Source organism: Panthera uncia, assembly GCF_023721935.1.
Source record: "Panthera uncia isolate 11264 chromosome D3 unlocalized genomic scaffold, Puncia_PCG_1.0 HiC_scaffold_8, whole genome shotgun sequence".
In the NCBI taxonomy this organism is placed as follows: Eukaryota; Metazoa; Chordata; class Mammalia; order Carnivora; family Felidae; genus Panthera; species Panthera uncia.
In genome coordinates this window covers 56,921,345-56,943,164 of record NW_026057586.1, presented here as the reverse complement: position 1 = coordinate 56,943,164, position 21,820 = coordinate 56,921,345, and the positions used below count along the sequence as shown (strand labels likewise).

Genomic DNA, 21,820 nt, shown 5'->3' with positions numbered 1-21,820 from the left:
TCTGCTTGGATTACTCACCAGCAAAGGAGAAGGTGCATAACTGGAAAAAAATCCCTTACTGAATAGTTGGTTTCCAATTTTTTGCTTTGAATATGGTCAAGAATGAAAGTAATCACACTGGTCATTACAAATAATTTCTAATGCTATAACTCAATGGGGATCTTGGCATATAACTTGAAAAGAATTCAAAGTGGAACAGGTATAGCAATTCTCTAGTCCTTTCTACCTATTTATATGAAAGAATTCTCAACACAGATTTATAAAAATGCAAACTGAAAATAGAACTTAGGTTTAACCCCATTTAATGGTAAATAATGTCTATCCACAGCTACATTAACTATTTTTTAAAACCCAGCTGATATCTAAAATACTATTCCAATAAATTTCAACCATGATTCAATTGTATCCAAATAATTTGAGAGTGACAATTCAACTAGATAAAATTTAGCACTTACTGCTTTATGGTCCCATAAAATTAAAGACAGAATTAAAATCTCAATTTATACACATTTTTGTTGCAGAGAAGTTTGATAAGTAATCACTAAAAGACTCTCAAGCTTAAACATGTTGTAATAGGATAAGATTCTATGGGGAAATAAAATGTAAATAGCAGTTAAAGAAGAAAAATTAAGCATGTAAAATGTCTCTCAATTAAATACAAGCTTGTTCATGTATTTTTAAATGGACAATGGAGAGAATCAAATCTCTTTGGTATTCTGATGCTGTTTCTGAAGGATGCTTTAAAAGATTGTTGTTTTTAATGTCAATATTTACCATAGAGCCTAAATTCCCTCCTTCTCAATTGTATAAATTTATGATGAAAAATTTCAGATGTGAACTTATCAATTTGCAAGGAATTGTCCAATTTTTTTAAATCACTTGACTGGAGACACAAGCATGAAGTTAGAAGACTACCCAGGGACAGTGGCCCACAGATCTTGGAACTTACCAGCATCAGCTCCTGGCTCAAGGAAATCATTTCTCTAGACCAAGATCTCAGTAAGCAGTACCTATCCCTTCTTTTGTTCCTGACTCTAACAGTTCTGTTGGCTATGTTTTAACATAGTCTCCATAATGAGTAAACCCATCTGTTGACTCTGTTTTGAGTCATCATCCCACTTGGGGCCAGCCTAAGTGTCCCAAGAGCTGGCATTTTCCTCTGTCCATTCACTCTGCAATTCAGGGCCTAATGCCCTGTTCATCTGGAGCATCCATCCTTCAACCCTGGGTCATGAAAAGAAGCATTTCAAGTTCATGGTGTGTGCAGAGTGCTTCTAATTGTGTCTGATACAAAGAACTGGCGGTCACTGTGGCTTAGCAGCTTCAGGTTCAGGCTCCAGCTTTGCCCTTGCAGTTTGTCTGAGCTCGGGCACTTTGCTTAGCCTCTGAGTTTATTTCCTGGCTTGTAAAATGGGGGTAATGTAGGTGGTTATCAGTATTAAATTAGGTAATACTTATAAAAAAGTACATAAAATAATGCCTAGGCATTTAGTCAATAAGCATTACTTTTCCTTTTGTTCTAATACTTCTCCCCTTAAGTACTGCTGTGCTGAGTAGAAATGAAGTCCATAGAGCACCAACCAATGCCTGACACAGACATGGTAGTGGTTAAACTTTCACTCACCATTTCTTTCTGTCAATAGTCACTGTCCTGCCCACACCCTTCAGAGGAGAAGTAGGATGCCAAGTACCTGTCCTCTGATAATTCCAATACAGTAGGAGTGGTGATGGTGCAGTGGGATATGGATACCTGTTTAGTTCACCACTGTCTCTTAAAACCCACCTACTATACGAGATGAATATGGAGGACGGGGAACAAGAAAAAGAGAAAGCCTGGGGCCATGACATCAGGCATGGGAATAACAAGCCAAATTTCCCCCCAACACCCCACACTTTTCCTACTTCTGGCCAAATTCTCATCCTATACAAGCTCATCCTTAAATACAGCAGCAAATAAGATCTACTGCATGGAGACTGAAGGGAAAGATGCCAAGTCACCAACAACATGATCTTCTAATTCAAAGAAAAAAAACAACAACAACAACAACTATGAAGTCTGTTCCTCTTTCCAATTTCCCAGGCCTCTCCCCTTCTGCATCTCCACTACCTCAAAAACTCATTTGCAGGCGATAACTAGACTTATTATGGTCATCACTGCATAATGTATATAAATGTCAAATTACTATACATTGTACACCTGAAACTAATGAAATATTGTATGTCAATTACACTTCAATTAAAAACAAAAAAAACCACCTGCTTAGCAGGTGTCCCATCTAAGAGAAAAAAAACTTCAAAACCTTTAAAGACAATACTTAGAGGTCACCCCTCTCCCATCCCTCTGAATAGTACCCTGAATAGTAGTACCCTCTCCCATCCCTCTGAACAGTACCCTGAATAGTGCCCGCAGGCCTCTGGGGCAGTGCCTGGTTTCCACTGGAAACCTGCAACCCTGGACCGTGTGAGCTGACCACTGGAGAGCTCTCACTCAAGGTCCTTCCTTCTTTGTGCACGCTCAGCTGTGAGCTCCCTTGCCAGGCCTGCCTTCAACTTGCCTGTGTGCCCCTCGAGCTTTCCTGTAAGCTCCTGTGAGCCAACCCTCATCTTGGACATGCTCATATCCTCAGTACCTAGCACATCCCAGGGCCCCAACACGGAGCTCACCCATCAGTCCTCTGGCATAGAAGGCACAGCCACTTGCTATGGTAGGAAGACTTCATCCTACCTCATTCTCACTCTTAGTCCTAGGTCATTATTTATATATCGTAGTTATTCTTTGGAAAAGAATGCGCCCTGCAAATACCTCCAGTCTTTGAGGATTTTTCACCCTTGTGCTTGATTTTAATCTATAGAACTGAAGCATGAAAGAATAACCTTGGGTCCAGCACAGAAAAAACAATATGCATTCCGAAAGCATCCCAAGAGGAAAAAACAAAAAGCCAACTTAATAGCAATTTCCCATTTATAAAGAGGCAGAGAACAATCACCTGGTGGCTGGTAGCTTTTCTGTTTCACCAAAAGCAGGCCTAGCAGGAGGGCCACAGGGGCAGGGGGAGGAACACAGGTCAGCCCCACACAGCGTCCCAACTCCAGCGGAAACTCGGAAACAAAGCCAAACAAGGGTGTGTCTGGCAAAGGCAGCTGGCCGTGGCCAGGACTTCACGGGTGAGAAAGCAGGTTTTTAAATTATTTCATTGGATCCTCGCAATCTCTGTAGGTACTTTAAGCAGTTTTTTTTTATTGTTTATTTATTTTTGAGACAGAGAGAGACAGAGCATGAACGAGGGAGGGTCAGAGAGAGAGGGAGACACAGAATCTGAAACAGGCTCCAGGCTCTGAGTTGTCAGCACAGAGCCCGACGCGGGGCTCAAACCCACAAACTGTGAGATCATGACCTGAGCCGAAGTCGGATGCTCAACCGACTGAGCCACCCAGGCGCCCCTAAGCAGTTATTTTAATATCCATTTTATTCTACTGTGACTTGAGTCACAATTAGGAGACCAGACCCAAATCACATGCCACACGAGAGCAGGAGCCAACATTAGAGCCCCGAGGTCCGTTCCCAGGATCTCTCTCATCCTTAACAATGACCACACCACCTCGTTTCACCTCCAGCTGCTCAGAGAGCTGCCCAAAGTAAGAATAAAATGAAATAAATATGCATCTGTTGACAGTCATCATCATTTCACAAATGATTTTGGTGAAAAATCTAAATCCAGAGTTGTTTAATATTTTTAGAATGTTTTTAATGTTTATTCATTTATGAGAGAATCAGAAAAGGCCAGAGCATGAGTGGGGGAGGGGCAGAGAGAGAGAGGGAGACACAGAACCTGAAGCAGGCTCCAGGCTCTGAGCTGTCGGCAAAGAGCTGGACGCAGGATTCAAACCCATGAACCATGAGCCCAAGTTAGATGCTTAACTGACTGAGCCACCCAGGCGCCCCAGAACTTTTTTAAATCACTGTGAAGGATGCTAATATTCTTTTAATATTTAGTCACTCTATTTTGGTGTAATTATCTCTAACAATGTTGAAAAAAAAGTGATTTAAGCAATGCACATAATCACTGTAAAATATTATATACCAAAGAGTTCTTTTTCATGGTGACTACAGTAAGACCCAACTCATTAGATGCTTTTAAATCTTTCAAATACTGGGGTGCCTGGGTGGTTCAGTCCATTAAGCATCTGACTTCAGCTCAGGTCATGATTTCATGGTTCCTGAGTTTGAGCCCCCCATCGGGCTCTGTGCTGATAGTGCAGAGCCTGCTTGGGATTCTCTCTCTCCCTCTCTCTTCTGCCCCCGCCCCACTCACATTCTGTCTCTCTCAGATTAAAAAAAAAAAGGTCCTTCAAATATGGATCTACTTGCTTCTTTTGTCTTTGTCCAACCTCAAAAGAAAATGCAATTTGTTCCACAGAAGGTAATTAACATCAATCTCCAAAGGCCGGCCCACCTCCACCTGCAGGGAAAGGTCTAAAAATAAATTGTCGCTGACCTTAGTGGCACTTTGCCCCTGAGACTGCTAACACACACAGATGAGAGATTTACAAAGGATTTAACACTCCTCCCCACAAAACACAAAGAAATTATAAAAACATAATTCAGAGGATTTGAAACCCCAGAGAAGACAACATTCTGCCCTCCTCTGCTGGTGAAAAATATGGATAGTGTCTCTAATCAATTGGTTTCATTCCAGTTACTTAGGAGCCAAGTACTTTTTCTTCTAATTTACTATTTCAGAGGGCTGAAAAATAGCCACAGTGCACTGCAAGCTAAGCCAACTTCACAACTGTTTCTAAGATCAAAATGAGAAACTGTACCAAACAGGTTAAGCACACTTGGAAATTATGCCACGTGCTTTGGGCCCAGCAGGCAAGGAGAAGAGCACAAGATTTGGTCTTAAGAGGCACTGGAGGAATGGAGCCCTTTGGGGTCCACAGTGCTGTATCCACCGTCTGGGCTACACCTTAACACATGTTAGGGCCGCAGTTCCATAAACCGCAACATGACAGTGCCACCATTTGTACCTTAGAGGACTGCTTTGGTAGCAAATAACATGTAAAGGACCCACACGTAGGTGGCATGCGATGTTCCTATTTTCTTTGCCCTGGCCCTTGGGAAGCCAGAGGAAATAGCTGCTTTATGAGTTGGATTACAAATGGAAGAAAACCTGGAGCTGGGGGAACCACACCCTTTGGGGTTTGCAGACAGAAAGGAAACACACAAGACAAACACTGAAGGTTATTCTGTGGTCGTAGGGCTCTAAGGACAATGACAACAGCTCTTTACAGACCAGGCACTATGTTTTCCAAAGGATGACCAAGGAGGCAGATGTCATCCCCTCTTTACAGATAAAGAAACTGGCTCCAAGAGGCACTGTGACTTTCGCAACTGATAAATGACACAGCCAGGATGAGAACTCAGGCTTAATCGGTCTATGATCACCTTCAGAATACCCCGAGATACAACAGTTTGTAAAAGTTTCTTTTTATACAGCCCATTATCATATTTGATCTTAGCGGCAAACCTATGAATCAGAATACCACTGAATGACCCTAATTACAGACAAGGAACTGAGTTCACTGGGATTAAAGAGCTTCCCTTTCAGATGACAGTGTCAGGGTGGACCCTGAATACAGATCTTTCAGTCTTAAATTCCTTTTTTCTCATGCTGCCAGTGATTTCCCAACTATGCTCTACAAAGCAGAGGCATCTCAAAGCACAGGCACTGGGGCCTGGCAGACCCTATGTGGGGCCTAATTCTCCACCTCTCCTTGTATCCACCCTATTTACAATGTGGTCCTGCAGCCCCATACACCAACGATTGAGGTCTATTTCCCTACCCTTGCTCTAGGCTGGCCTGGCTTTGACCAGAAGAACAAGGTAAAACGGACAACGTGCCCTTCCCAAGCATAAGCCAAAAGGCCTTGGCACGTTTCCACTCTCTTTGGAAACTCTGCGTGCTGGAAAATAAAGGAGGAGAGGCAGCCAAGGCTACCCTACAGCAGCCTACAGTCAACCAACCCCAAAACAGCAAGAGAGCCCAGCCAAGGTCACCTAAGTAAAGACATTTACATAAAGTTTACCAATCCCAGTTTAGTTCACCAGACTTTCCCCCCATAAAACACAAAAAAACAGAAAAAAAAAAAAAAAACAGAAAACTTGTTGCTTTAAGCTACCAAGTTTTGGGGAGCTTTGTTACACAGCAATAACCACCCTTTATACCTTGCTTCCCAAGTTGGGGAATCTTTTGTTTTAATCTTCTCATATAAAATTTTGTTTAACCAAAATATTGTTATGCTTTTCCACCTATGTAAAATTTTGCTTAATGAAAATATTCTGATGCTTTAAAAAATAAGTTGGAGAAGTACTACACTGGGCTATAATAACCACCCCTACCATCTTCCTACCTGTGTTCTTCAGTGAGTGAGCTTTGAATATGTTCTATGGTGTCACTAGGAAGTAAAACAAATGCACACACACCAAAGTTGCGTTTGAACTGACCCTGATGTTAAGATTTGGAACTCATTTACTTTGTTACCACCACGTAGTTCCAAAGACTTAGTGCATTTATGACACATAAAATACAGCAAGATACATTAGAATGAAGTGAAAAAAGCGAACAGGAGATTAAGCATCAGGTCAGAAAAAGAAATCGGATACAAGGTTCTATTGCACAGAATGTCACTCTGGGCATTTTACCGCTTTTTGCCCACCCAGCATCCACTCTCTTTAACTGGTCACAGAACCCTTTTCTCCATGGAGAAACTTCCATTTCCTCACTCTTGGTCTATGTGGTCCATGTGAGCTGGCCACATGCCTGGTCCAGTGGGCAGGTCAAGCAGAGCATGAGGTTAAAGTGGAAACAGGTGATATGAGCTGACTCAGTGAGCCCACTAGCGGAAGTGGTCTGTACTTTGAGGGGACAGAACCTCTCTTCCCACTAGGCTTAGAGCTGGAGGATTCAGCCTATGACCCCTTCGAAACACCACATAAAGAGGAAAGATGTTTACAGAAGAAGGCTCAGAACCCCAATGTCTGTGTTGAGCCTTTGGGACCAACTGTGCCTACACACAGCCTCCTCTGTCACGAGGGCCAACAAATTCCCCGTTTGGTGAAGGCCAGCTTTTTTTTTTTTTTTTTTTAACGTTTATTTACTTTTGAGACAGAGAGAGACAGAGCATGAACAGGGGAGGGGCAGAGAGAGAGGGAGACACAGAATCCGAAACAGGCTCCAGGCCCCGAGCTGTCAGCACAGAGCCCGACGCGGGCTTGAACCCACGGACCGTGAGATCATGACCCGAGACAAAGTCGGACGCTCAACCGACCGAGCCACCCAGGCGCCCCGATGAAGGCCAGCTTTAACTGAGGTTTTCCCGTTCAAAAATGTTCTTACCATCACAGAACACACATTTGAATCTGGCTTTCTAACAGCCAACATAAAGAGGAAAACTTGATGGGTTATACAATTCTACGTCCACAAGAAGAAACTAAGGGCACAGAAGAGTCACACCTTTTCCTGGAACTAAGACCCAGGAGGAAATCTCCCCAGAAGGCCATTATAAAGATTCCACAGCATGTCCTGAAACATCAGAAGATGTTGAAACGACACTCCATCAGAAACACTTTTGCATAGAGCACACCTTGCTACAGATGGATAGCATCAAATCAAAGCGTAAATCAGGAAAAGGCCACTCTGCACCTGTGTGTATGGGGAGGGAGGATGTATGGTGCACATACCCTACGCCCAGATGACCCACTCTGTTAGAAACGGAGACGGCTTTACCTCCCAAAGCTCTCATCCCTGCTCTCAGCCAAGCTTTTATTAGCTACTGTGCAGCAATGGGTTTGAAAATATCATATTCTCTCGGCACGGTACGTAGCACATAATTAGTGCTCAATACACGACTATCACTTATTACTATCAATTCCAAGCCCCCGAAATGAGGCTTATCTCTGTTGCCACAATTTAAGTAGAAAATCACAGACTCCAGTCTGGTTGCAGCAAAGCCTTTGGTGGCACCTATGAATGGCAAATACATTCTCTGCATGGAGGAAAAGAATGAGCTTCATTTGCGCAGAGGCAGCTACAGCAAATGTGGGAAGCATCTAAAATCATTCAGACATTCCTCCAACTTCCTTCTAACAAGCAACTTCATGCTGTATCAGGTACTCTTTTAGATTGGACCCAATTTTCTCCCAGCCTCATCTACCAAAAATACCCCATTGATCCAGGTCTCACTCTTCTAACACCATGCTATCCAACAAATTAATGTGAACTAAGATGACAATCCTCATACTCTAAGTGATTGGAGAGACCTTATAGATCCTTGAATCGAATGTCTTCATTTAACGAGTAAGAAATCTGACATCTAAGGACGTCAACTTATCAAGGTGACAGCTAGTTGGGGATGTCATATTAAGATGACTTAATGAGCCACCTCTCCCAGACATGACATTTCAACAAGCACCTTTCTTCCTTGGTCAAAATGATGAGCTGGTAGAAATTTCAACTGCCTTTAGCAGACTGGTATTCCCATTTTGAGGTTTGTGAGTCTTTTAGGAACTACTACAATCAAAATGCCAAGCTTTTGGCCCCCTTATGGGGCCCCTAAGACCAATTATTCTACAGTGTCCATGTTTCAGTGAACATGATATAAAGGAATAAGTGCTGGAAAATATTATTCCCAATGCCATCTTGTCTCATTCTCTTCTATGAGTGAGTCATCTCAAAATGCGGCTCAGAGCTGCAAATCTGAAGATGTAAAGTCACTGTGTTCTGATTACCCTGAAATGTCTTTATTCTTTTATTATATCCTAAAAATTCCAGACTGACAGCACATTTACTAGAGGTCACCAAGTTGAAAGAAGGGTACAAAAAAACAGCCAAGTTTCTATAAAATGCCTTGTTTCATAATTCATGTTTTCTTCTGATACCAGAAAGCCTCTGCTTCGTAAAAGAAATACTCTTCAGTCAATTGATACTTTGGTCTAAAAATTCATGTGATGATCTTTAGATGATTTCTTAACACTAACTGGAGAAGATGTGAGAAGTTCTCCAAAGGGCATGGTCTGTGAGCCACTGCTATTTTCTTGCTAGTAGTCTTTCGACTTACAAGCATCAAGATTATCTGAGATGTTTCTCCACCAGTTTCTGTGGCCCCATTCCAGAGATTCTGACTCAGTGGGTCTGTGGGGCCAGGAATATGAGTCTAGGAGCCGCATGTGACTTGAACACAGGGGGAGTACCACCTTCCGTGCTATTGAGTAGTGTTGGCTTTGCACGGTTCCAATTCGAGGTGATCACTTTGCTACTTTCAGCTTTTTTTCCTTTTAAAACACAATATTGGCCACGTATTTATAACACATATATGTGTATAACCACGCTGACATACATGTCACTTTTACAGCCTCCAGGTATGACCACTATCAACCCCTTGGACCCAGAAAGGGAACCTATTAGTTTGAACTATATGAAACTGTCAATAGTCGACCGTTTCTGACTTACAAGAACAGTGGGTTCACATGGTTAAACCCACAATGGACATGGACGGTGCAGAACTGACCAATCTCCTCTCTTCCTCATGACTACACAGACACAACCCTGTCACCTCAAGAGCGCTCCTAATGTCATGGCATTGGTTAGTCTTTATGATAATCCTGCAAGGTACTTTTCCAGAAAGAAAACTAAGACTCAGAAAAATTCAACAGCATACCCAAGGCCACAAGGCAATTCAGAAGCCTTGTTCCAAAATCAGGAACACCTGATCTGCCGGGGGGGGGGGGGGGGGGAACTGCCCTTCTTTCCAAATCCCAAGGAACCCACAGCTGACGTCAAAGCCTCAACATCCTCCAGGTGTCAAAGGCCCTCCACGGCCAGGCAGGGCCCCCGCACCCCCCCACTCCAAACCTTCTGAGGGTCAGCAACACAGGACATGCTTGCACAGTGACCCCCTGCTGGAAGACAAGGAGGGGCTCCCTGAAAACCCAGGCAAATAGGACGAAAATGGTAACTGACTGAGAAAATAGGGCAAGAACTCCCATAACACACACACAGGCCATCATGCCAGTGGATAACTGTGGAGATCTCACACCATATTCAGTGGTCTAGATTTCAAAAGTCAAGGAAGCAGAGAACACAGTTTATGAGACTGTTGTCAAGGTGACCTTGTTTTATGAAGTTTCATCACCTGAGTGTATACCATACCGAATGGAAAAGGAACCAGAGCATGCCGGCTCTACTGAAGATGAGCTGGATGTTAACGTGCGAAAGTGGGCTCTGTCTAAGTAGAATTCATTTCATTCGGTACCAGAAATAAAACCAGCAGAGGTAATATACATGACACCCTGTTATGGAACCTTCTTACTGGTGAGACCACGGTTCTTTTAATTTACCAGTGACTAAAATCAAACCCTCCTAGAGTCACGATAAACCTACCATATGATAAATTCCATTTTTAGCAAACTTCTGCTTTAGAACAGTACCTGATTAATACATTTATATTATACATGATAAAATTACAGTTTAACTTTCATATATTCAGGTAACAAAAAGTAACACTTTCTCCTCTAAACTTAGCAACTAAATACTATCTACATGCTTATAAATCGCTAAGGGTACCAAACACGAAATCCATAGCCTGGGCCTATTATTAAAGTTATGCCAGATGCTCAAAAAAGCTAAACTTGATAGGAAAAAAAAAAAAAAAAACACGTAGTAAGTATAAGTCATTTTATATTTTTCTTCCCCAAGAGAATTTAATTCATTTCCATATTCATTCCACAAATATATTAAGTGATTGATACACATTAATACACGCTAAACATTGCTCAGTGATTTGATTTTTATTTTATATATTATCAGTATAATTTATTTTAAAGGTAATGCTTTAGGCTACTTCATAATTTTGTATCCAGAGAATGTACAATGAGGTCATCTCAAGCATGTGGTTGGGACATGATTTAAAGTAGCTCAAGGCACTCCAACTGAGAAAAGAGATCTAATAGGATCCATGGAACACCGACTGCCAATAGGGTGTGGTCCAATTCCCTGTCACCTGCTGTCAGCAGCCTTCCTGTGAACCTGCTTGGATTCCACAGCTAGAAGCTGGGGAGAAGGAATGGGGTCTCTGCCTTCCACGGTGATACAAACTAAAACACATTCTCCTCCTTCAGTGCAATAAATCTGCTTTCTGCATATCGACTAGGAAAGAGATCAAAATGAATATTCACCCATCTGAAAACAAACTGATGCTCTATAAGCTTTTATGCTTTGCCGCCCATAAAAAGTAAATGCTTTGCTTCTGCTTAGGCTGTTGCATTTTGAAATAAATCACTCTGTTAAACGGTGGCCTTTTCCTCCAAGGGAGATGCCAAAAACTCATCTGTTCTGACAAGTCCCTGACAACTCTGCTCTCATTCATCTTCTCCCTCACATGCTGCAATCACTGCTCTCTGGCCTTCGAGGTCACGGCCCCCCCCCCGCATCAGCCCCAGATACAAAGTGAGTGACCCTGCCTTCCATCCTATCCTCCGCCTTCCCCTTGCTTCCAACACTTGCGCTTCATATAAAAAGTGTTTAATGACTCATTAGTCCTCCGCGTTGTAAGCAGGAAAATTAACTGGATCAGATTTCCAGTGCAAATTATAAGGACTTCCCCAACTATAAACCTAAACCGCAATGCCACAGAAGTAATCTCTCGCAGGCTAAGTAAGCAACAGCCCACAGCCACTTCCCACCGATGATACATACCTGCCCCTGGCTCTACACCCCACTGCCTCTTTCTGGGCTGCTGCTAAAAGGCCTGATGGAGCACAGCCACAGGTGAAGACGAACTCTTACTCAGTTGGCAGACATACACTACTTCTTCTAGCCCCGCTGCTATATATAGAATAGCAGCAACATATGATACAGCAAAAGAGAAAAACGAGAAAGAGGATCACAGACCAGTTTAAAGTTGCCTTTGGGTCAGGGCTGCACCACAACAAACTAAAGATTACAACTACTGGAACCAAAACTTCCGTGAAAGAGTTTAAGCTTACAGAAAAGAGTAAGACGCGCGGACAGGCAGAGGAAGGTGCGCTAAACAGCATCCTTCCTTCAGCTGTAAGTAAATGGGAGCAGGAAGCCTTAGGTGGGTAAGGCTGGGCCTCTCCCGGCTCAGGCAGGTGGGTCTAAGGATGCAGCTACACCTAGTGATCAGCTCTGGATCACAAGCAGGAGGAGCAGGAAGCAGGAGGCCAGCCTGCCTTGTGGAGAGCACTGGGCGCCTTGATTCTCGGAAAGTCTGGTGGCAACATTGTCAAGATAAATCCGTTAAATAACGTGCTGAGCGCTTTTAGTTACCTGGGGTGTTAAATGACAGAGACGGCGATGTCTGTCTTTTGCGGAAAACAGAAATCAGCTCTATTTTCGGATATGCACTGGCGGTACCCTGAAGAGAAGGGTAATGAAAACCCTTTTTCTATCTGGAAGTTGAGTTCATTTCCAAAGGCACAGTTTCCTTTGATTTCCACATTGAAACTCCAGATTTCACGTACATTAATTTCCAGTGCTCTCCAAAGACAGAACTGTTTCTATTCTATTTCAGTGGGTTTTGAAACTTCTCATAAATGGACAAAGCATCATAACTGTATGTTTCTTATCTTTGCCCACTACCACCCCTCCCAATGCTCCCCTGTCAAGGGGCTTTACAAACAGGAAGTGCTCCATATTTACTTGAACGAAAGGCATTATTTTACAGACACATTGGGCTGTGCACTTATTACAACAAACCAACAAATACCTTCTACACACAATATCCACCCAGAAAAATTTCCAGTGGCTAATCATTACCACAAATTTTAATTAAAACTTTATGTTGGGGTAAGTAAAATTACAGAAAACTTTTTCATTTAAGTTTTAACAAATGGCTGGCTCCAATATCTTCCCCAGATAAGACTATCTTTTGAAATGTCACACTGGCGGTTTCACCTAAGAGGCTGAGATCATAGCACAGTCACGTCAGCCTGTTCATAATTTTGGCTGTGTTCATCAGGAGGCCAATAAGTGCATGAACGTGACTTCTATTTTTACCCATGGTTCTCTTTCAACTCTTGTCAAGGTAGGCTGACATTGCAAAATGAGGATCCTGGCTCTTCGGGAAAAGTAGTTCTTACAAGCATCTGAACGCTCTCAAGGGCTTCCTGCAACACAGACAGCAGCCTGAAACCCTCCTCCAGTTTCAGATTCAGCAGGTCTGGGTGGAGCCAAGAGTCGGGCATGTTTCACAAGTTCCAAAGGGATGCTCTCACGCTGCTGGTCCAAGGACAGCACTTTAAGAACTTTTTTAGATCAACATGTCCCAAAACGTGGCCACAAACCAGGATTATGTGGTGAGATGCTGTGAGACCCTCCATGAACCTTCCACCTTACAATCGCCATAGCTCAGCCCTAGAAATTAACACTGGGAAGGGCCACTGCAGGTGCTCCTGGGGCACACCAAATTTTAAGAAGTGCAGATTTAAACTCGGCTTGCCATCAACACTTGGCTCAATACCCCCCAGGCCCTCCCCAAGGCCACCTAAAGCTGCTGAGGTGCAGGATGTAAGAACGACCTACCTGTCACTCTTTTGATTACCTTTCCTTTCCTTTCCACAAGTTCCATCCTTAAGAGCAAGGAGGGTGTAAGGGCAGCGACCCTCCTCTGCTAGGACCTCCAGAACTAATGTCACTGATGCCTGAGCACACAACACTTTTCTCCTCACGCCTGTTTTCTTCTTTCATTTGTCTCTTACACACTTCTACTCAATGGCGGGGGCACTACAGACTCCCAAGGTTGGTGACTAACCCTTTCCTGCTCCCCGCCCAACACCAGCCCCTACTTACTTTTTCTCTGTTGGGTTTTTCAGAGCCACAGAAGAAGCTCGGGCTTTCTGGCCACTACACTGGAAACCACAGCAAGATTTTAGGAACCCGAGAAGCTGCACCCTTATGATGGGAGGCTTCTATTATTTTGGATCTTTTTAAATGTTTCACTACTGAGTCTGAAACACGTTAGTAATGAAACCTTTGCTCACTTACAAAATGAGCTTATTAATATGTTACGTTCCTGGAGATAATAAGCAACTGAGAGACGAAACTGTAAGAAAGTTGGTGGGAAAGTTGGTCTTCAAAGCCAAGAAGCTCAAAATTAAACTAAAAAGCCTGGGAGGGTAGACACCACCCTCAAGAAAAATGTTATACTGCTGAACAAATATGTAACTACTTATCAACGTGCCTGACCCCTCGCTGAAAGCTAAGTCTTAGGAGATTCAGATAATACATGCTCATTCTAGAAAACTTGATGAAACCTGAAATGAAAACTGAAAGGAAACAATACTGAATCCAAAACACGATTCCTCTACCAAAACAGACACATACAACCTATCGGTTCTTGGAATGTTACTAAAATTGTTATGGAACCGTCATGGAAAAATTTGAATAAGCCATCAACTTTTACAGAATTGCCACGGAAATATTTAAATTCTAAAACCAACTTTTGCCAAAAGTAAAGGCTTTGCTTCTTTCATCCAGTGTTTATACAATCTGAAGACACAAATTGGATTATTTGTCCATTAAGGAAAGTTCTTTCAGAACTTTTATTATTACTCAAGTTATATACATACTTACCCATACATCATGATATGTAAGTAACTTCACTTCTGAAAAACTGTATAATAACCCGTTGGAAACATGAAAGACTAAAACCTGTAATTTTCCAGATCGGCACAATTTATTACGCTCAAGCAGTAAATACTTCTTTACATACACATAACACTAAAAATGTTAGAGTAATTTTCTACGCATATTTCTTTCATGCTCACTGATCTAAATTTGAAGTATTTCCATCACATGAATTATCAATCTAGTTAAAGCACCATAAAAATATAAAGTGTCATGACTATAGTTACCTGAAAAAGAAAAATAAGTCACAATGCTCAACAAATTATTCCCACTCTTTATAAAGTGTACCTTAATATTTTGTATTTTAAAATAAGCTTAGACTTACAAGAAAGCTGCAAAAAATAGTACAGCTTCCAAGTGCAACGCTTCACCTGCCTCTCCTAATGTTTACATCTGACATAACCCTCACCAAAGTCCAAAACTAAGAAATGAAACACTGGTACAGGACTGCCGACTAAACTATAGACTTTTTATTCAGATGTTGGCTGTTTTTCCCACAAATAGCCTTTAAAGAGTATTTTTAAAATAAACTTTTCCACAAGAGCCCCAAATTCACAAGGATATGGTAAGGTTTAATTTATTCCAAATACTGTGGTAGAAACAAAGGGCCAGATCTGCTTGTATTTCTATCTCTGCAAACCAGAGTTTTAAGAGAACTTAACACATCAGTCCCATTATAATGTAAAACTAAATACTCTGTTGTATTAAATATATTACAATTCGGCTTTTAAGAAATTGGGTCAAAGAAGAATGACCTGCCAGCTATTTGGCTTCTCACATGAAAAAGGAGAATTTCAAACAAAAGTAAAATGACTTAACTTTCTTGAGGCTGACTTGTGTTCCTTTTTACAATAGTTTTTTTTTTTTTTTAAGTTTATTTATTTTTGACAGAGACAGAGTGCGAGCATGAGCTGGGAAGTGCAGAGACAGAGAGAGAGACACAGAATCCAAAGCAGGCTCCAGGCTCCAAGCTGTCAGCACAGAGCCTGGCGCGGGGCTCTATCTCACAAACTGTGAGATCATGACCCAGGCCGAAGTCAGACGCTTAACCAGCTGAGCCACACAGGCGCCCCAACAAGTTATTTTTAATGACCATTAAAAGCCTAGAAGGCAGGAAAGTGAGCCTCCAACAAGAATACTGGCATTAGAAATTCCAAGAATATTAACAAATTAGAAATTGTAAAGATGGAAAACCATTTTTTAAATGGCATGTTTATAGTACATAAAGCCCACATGAACCACACACTGAATTCTTTTTTTCTTCCAGTAAGTTTAGCATTCTATTTCTGATCTCTGGACTCCAAATTCCCTATAATAGCCCACCTCTAGAAATGATTAATAAATATATAAATTCCAGTCCTTCCTGAAAAGGACACGAGATTATGAGCACTGCAGAAAGGGAAGAGCAAAGTCCCGTGTGTATAAATCTTAGTCACACAAAAAACCCACCACCATTCACGCAAAATCTCGTCATTTAAGCCATTGGGGTGAGCTAAGGAGAACCCCTTCTGGAAAATACTCATTTCAAAGGCAGAGAAATGTCAGTCAAGTCCAACTTCCTACAATCATTCCTCTCCCTCCGTTCTGTGTCAAGTTAATTCAGATACAAAGCGACTGTTTGCAAATGGTCAGCGTTCACGTTAGTGTTCTAGTCTAAAAATTGTGATTGCCTGTTAGATCTAAGGCTTCATGTTAAGGGTTTTATGGGGAATCAAGAAGGAAAAAAATACCGACTTTGCCTTCAAGGAGCTTACAATCTATCTCCTCTACCTCTAAAACTGATTATCACATAAGGTGTGTCAGGGGAAAAAAGCAGCCAATTATTACAATTTCCAGAAGAATCCTAAAAAGAAATAAGCATCACTGTTGCTCATAACTTTCCCAGCATACACAAAGAAACTCACTTTTCCAAAGCATTAAGTGCCTCATGCCTATACCACCTAAAATGCAAAGTGGAGAGAAAAAACCATAATGCATGGCAACATACCTGATCGCTGCACACACAAAATTTACCAACTTCAAATATTTAGAATTTCAACATTTCCAAGCAGTCTCTCGGATATTGCCCTTCCTTTCCCCTTTAGCCACTAACACACTAGAATAACTCTGGCTTTCCAAACAAAAGGTAAGCACACCCACAAACAGAATGATATTATTTCCTCTGAAAAAAGAAAATATGGCTAAATTTTAGTCAAAGTTTCTTGGGGTTTGACAGTTTAAATCAGCCTTAACAAGGACACAGGCCAGTACTATCTAATGCTGAAGTCCTTTTTTAATGATGAATGAGTGATGCTTGAAATAAGCTACATAAATATTTGTTTCCATCCCCTTGCACACAACTTAAAAATCCACCCAAACGCTATTCGACAGGCTTAACTCTTAACAAATCCCAGGCAGGGACTTATGAATCTTAATAAGGAGAAAACCATCACTAAGGCCCTCATATTTGGCTTCTAACACTAATGAGTTACAAGGCTCTAAAACTGGTGAGTCTAACTCCATAATTCGCTAATAAGGCCAAAATCTGCATCAATTTTATATCAGACAGCAGTGTATCATTTTAAGCCCTCTGGAGCACGTGCAATTACTAGACAGTTAAGGAAATATTAAACTTAGGGAAAGGGTACTTCTTTATTGAAGTTGACAGTTTGGATTTCACAGCACAGAGCAATCTGCCAACCACGATCTCATTCTCATCTCTCCGGCCAACTGTGGTCAAGGGTCCTGTAGCTCAGCAACACACGGGACACAGGCGTCTGTGCCTCTGTGAACCCAGGACTCCAAAAAAAGTAAAACTGTACGTTTCCACAGACTAGACAGCCAAACCTCTCCGATGGTTAGAATACGCGTTTTACTGTCAGTGAAAAGCTCCTTCACCAAAAATTCTTTTAAAAGGTCCAACTTATTCATTCCTCCCTAATAATGATACAAACCTATTATGCAACCTAAGTTTACGCTCAAATAGCGGGGTTTTTATTTAACTAAAAACAAGAAGCCCAGCGCCACCATTGTACGTGGACCTTAATGAAACTAATACACATGAGAAAGTGTGCAAATGTGCACGAGTCTGGCCCATCCACCCACGTGTGTGCTCCAGGTATTGATGGCAACCTAGAGATAAACCCCCTAACACTCACTGCGCGGCGTTGGGCCCCACGCCTGACCACCCCCCCTCCACACACACACACACACACACACACACACACACGCCTGGAGTCTACAGGTCCTCTCGGCGAGGGGCCCCTCCCGGCTCGGCACGCCCCCGGCCGCGCTAGGAGACCCACGCGCGCGCACACTCACACACACACTTGCACGCACAGTCCCTTTCCTTCCCACCTGGGACCCTCGGCGGCGCGGCTGGGTTAACAAGTTGCCACTGGCCTCAGCGCTCCGCTGGGGGCCGAAGGCGGGTAGATGGGGCCCTGAGGGCGCAAGGCCGCGTTGGCCCGGGGCCTGGGATCCTGGCCTCTCCCTCCCGGGCTGCCGGGTCCTCCCGCTGGGACCGACGAGGAACGCCCGCCTAGGCTCTCTGGAGCTGCTACGCAACCGTCTGGATGAGCCAGGGGTCACGGGCCGAGAGGGACTTGGGGGGCGGCAGCAGGGACCGCAGGGCGCCGGGCGGTCGCCACCACCGGAGCTGCTACCGGGTCTGGACGATCGCCACGGGCGCAGCCGGGGACCGGCAATCAGGCCCGGCCGCTGCTCCGGGTCGTAGGGATCGCGCAGCGCCCACGCCCGGCGGCCCCGGGCTGCAGCGCCGAACTTCAAGCAAAGTTTTCTGCTGTTCTTTTACGAGCCGGCCAGGGACTCGCAGTGGCAGCGGTTCGCCAGAGCACGAGCCCAGGCCCCGGAGGGGTGAGGGCGAGGAGGGGGTCCCCGCTTCGAGGCTAGTGCTCGGGGCACGCTCTCTCCGGCCGTCCGAATCGCCGATGCCTGCGATCCCCGCCGGCCCCTCGCCCAGCGCGGGCTAACGGGCAGCAGCTGTGTCTGCCCACCGCGCCCCCAACCCGGACCCGCCGCCCGCCTCGGGCTCTCCCCGCCGGGAGCTGCCGGCGTCCCGGGCCCCCGCTCCGGCCCGCGCGTCCCCGGCGGCGGCACAAACGGTCCCGCTTACCTGAAAATGTCTCCCCTGCCGCAGTTAGCAAAAGTCCGGCCAAAGTCGCCAGGCAAGTCCCAAGTCTCCTCATGTTGCCGAGTGTGCGCCGGGCCGCTCCCAGGCGGCGCTGGGTGGGCGCGCGAGGGCGGAGGGCGGACGGGAGCTTGGGTTTCCAGGCAGCCAGAAGAGAAAGGTAAACAGCCAAAAACAGAGCCGGAGCCCCGAAGTGCCAACAGTTGCAGAAGTCCGAACTCTAGCAGCTCCGGGGGTCGGGGTCCTGGGTCCTCCTCCGCCGCCGCCTGCCCCACTCGGCGTCCAGCGCGGCTGCGAGAGGGAGCGGAGGGCGCGCCCGCGGAGCCAAAATCCGCCCTCCGTTCCGGCGCCTGCACCCGCCGCCGCTCCGCTTCCCCTGCTCGGGACCTGAGCCGCCGGCCGCGGCCGTGGCGGTGGGCGCGTGCGTCCTGCCCGCCCCCTCTCCGCCGCCAGCCACGAGCCCAGCGCCGGGGGCGGCGGTGCGCGGATGGCCGAGCCCGCGCCGGCTCCGCGCGGGGCTCTTGCTCCCCGACTGACTGGCGGTGCCCCGCAGGCCGGCTGAAGGGAGCGCCCACGTCACGGCCGCCCGGCGCCGCCGCGGCCCGCTAGAGGGCGTGAGCGCCCAGCCCCGCCGGCCCGCGCCCCTGCGCTCGGCGGCCGCGGCGCCTCCGGGTGGGAGCTCGGCTGGGGGCGGCCGCCGCCGCCGCCGCCGCCGGTGCAGCGTCACCCGCGCGGAGAGGAGCGACGACACTGTTTCCACCCTCTGTCTCTCTCCCTCCTCTCCCCAGCCGCGTCTTGTGCTCTGTGCCTGGCTTCCGGAAGGGTGACCGACTGTGCGAGGGTTGCGCCTCAGCCAGAAGTTTGTCCCGGGTCGTGAGCCGCTAGTAGTTTGTGCGAGCGGCGGGCGGGACTAGCGGCCTGCGGCCCCGCGGGCGCGGCGAGGCAAGCTCCGTCCCCGCCGCCCGGGGCCGGACGGCAGCAGTGTCGCCGAGCGGGGCCGGCTGCGCCCCGGCGTCGCAGGGCCCGCGCTCCCGGCCGCCGCTGGGGGGGAAGACGAGCGAGCCGGCAGACCCGGGAGGCTCCGAGGGGCCGCGGACGGAGGGAAGTTGGCGGGCTCTGGGCGCGGAGCGGGAGCCGCGAGCCTGCCGCGCGCCAGCCAGCCCGGCCCGCCTCGCGGGACACGCGCGCCCGTCCCCGGAGCCCCCGCAGCCGCTAGGCAGCCCCGCGTGGGCCGGAGCGAACCGCGGGCAATGCACCGAAGGCGGGGGTCTCGCCGAAACGAGGCTTTGGACATAACCCGTGGTTTCTGATGGAGGTGCAGAGTGTTTGGGAACGGGTGAGGAGGAGGCGTGGGTAAATTAATCACACCATGTCTTGGAATATTTCACTTGCCATTTTGTGCCTGGGATGACTATTTTATTAATCCCAAAGCTTTCGGTTTTTCAGTCAAGAGGTTCGCTTTGTAACATTACCAAGGGGGGCGGGGGGAATGTGGTTCTCGTATCTCCCTCAGAACAAGCACGCTGAGCCAGCAGCACCAAGCAGCTGGAGACGCCACTCCTTGCTAAGTAAACGCAGTAAAGGGGCTTGGGACGAGGTTGCATTAGAAACCAAAGTAACTAAGGAAAGTAACGCGGTGTTCTCGCAAGGGCAATGACACTGGCAAAAAGGCAAACCCATGAGGCAGGTGCGCGCCGCAGCACCCCTGCGCCGCTTCCACCTAGTGCGTGTTTATAAAGGCCCCAAAAGTACATCGACCCCATGCAGACCTCCACTTGGCGTCCCGTGGACCCCATCGACAGACAAGGACCTCTTCGGGGCAAATTTAGGGAGGAGAGGACTTTTGCTTTTGGTGTCCCAACCCAAAACTCCCCTTTCTTCAGGAACTCCACTTGGTGGATCCTTATCAGGAGTGCTCTTTAAAAGGCTCTGTGTTAATCATTTACTTCTTAATATGACTTCACATCATCTTGCTACCTCTCACGAATAGGCACTTGTTGAGCCTTATCTTTATTGCAACATGAACGGTGAAGTATCAAAGAAGGGAGTCGCATACCTCAGAGGATCGGCAAGTGAGGATGGCCCAGTCTGCAACCTGGGCTTTCCGTTTATTGAGGTCATGTGTGCATGTGAGGGAGCCCAAATTTGCCGGTTTTGAATGGTAATGTGCTTTCCAATGGAACTTTTCTGCTAGTAGATACGTGGAGCTTCCCAATAAGGAGGTAAAAGCCAATCTAGTTGCTTTCCTTCTGAGTAACTTCTTTAAAGTGGGTGAAGTTAATATTCGTGTAGGATTTCATTTGCAAACTATGTTAATTCTTTCTGCAAATATCTATTAAGGCCATACTGTATGCCAGGCACTCTGGTGCATGCTGGAGGTTGTCCTTCCTTAGGCTGGGCTCCCCCAGAAACAGACCTTGGAGGTAAGGATGTACGTACAAGTGGTACCTCCTGGGAAAGTCATCCCAGGAAGCAGTCCAAAAGGAATTGGAAAGTGAGACAAGAGAGAAAAATAAAGTAAAATAAGCCAATGCCGGTGTATTAATGAGCAGGGTACTACTGTGGGCAAGTGGGACTCAACCGCCTGGAGACCTCAGGAGTAAAGTGTGGAACAGCCTCAGAGTGGAACACCCCCAAGGGGCAAGAAATGTGGAAGATGGCTTGGTGGTGGATTGGGAGGCAGCTACACTTACAACTTTTCCTTGTACCAGAAGAGAGAAAACCCTGCAGAGATTCCAGCTGCTTCTACCCTGGTAACCTGAGGACACCCTGTCCCTTCTTCCTGTTCCTTAAAGCTTAGTGGGAGGGTCAGTGAAGTTCCATTATGTCTATTTCCTAAACATTACAATGATACTCTGATTCTATCCTTATTAGCTTGCAATCCACATGGCAAACAGCTGACAGGGGTTTTACACCAGCCGCTCCTTCCCTTTCCAATTCTTGACAACAGGTTATTTGCTCCCTCTTAGGGATAGGTAGGTAACCC

The 21,820-nt window shown here is 45.8% G+C and overlaps 1 protein-coding gene across 3 annotated transcripts in view; it reads right to left on the bottom strand.

Annotated features, from left to right (window-relative positions):
• PTPRM (protein tyrosine phosphatase receptor type M) overlaps window positions 1-19,442 on the bottom strand; it is a 790,291-nt gene extending 770,849 nt beyond the window's left edge. Inside the window, exon 1 of one of the 3 annotated variants that reach the window (XM_049619708.1) lies at window positions 18,820-19,442. In XM_049619708.1, coding sequence (XP_049475665.1) covers window positions 18,820-18,892 — 73 coding nt within the window. In that variant the 5' untranslated portion in view covers window positions 18,893-19,442. The remainder of the gene's footprint in view (window positions 1-18,819) is intronic. The other 2 variants (XM_049619706.1, XM_049619707.1) reach the window with 2 other exon arrangements.
• Between the last annotated feature and the right edge of the window lie 2,378 nt (window positions 19,443-21,820).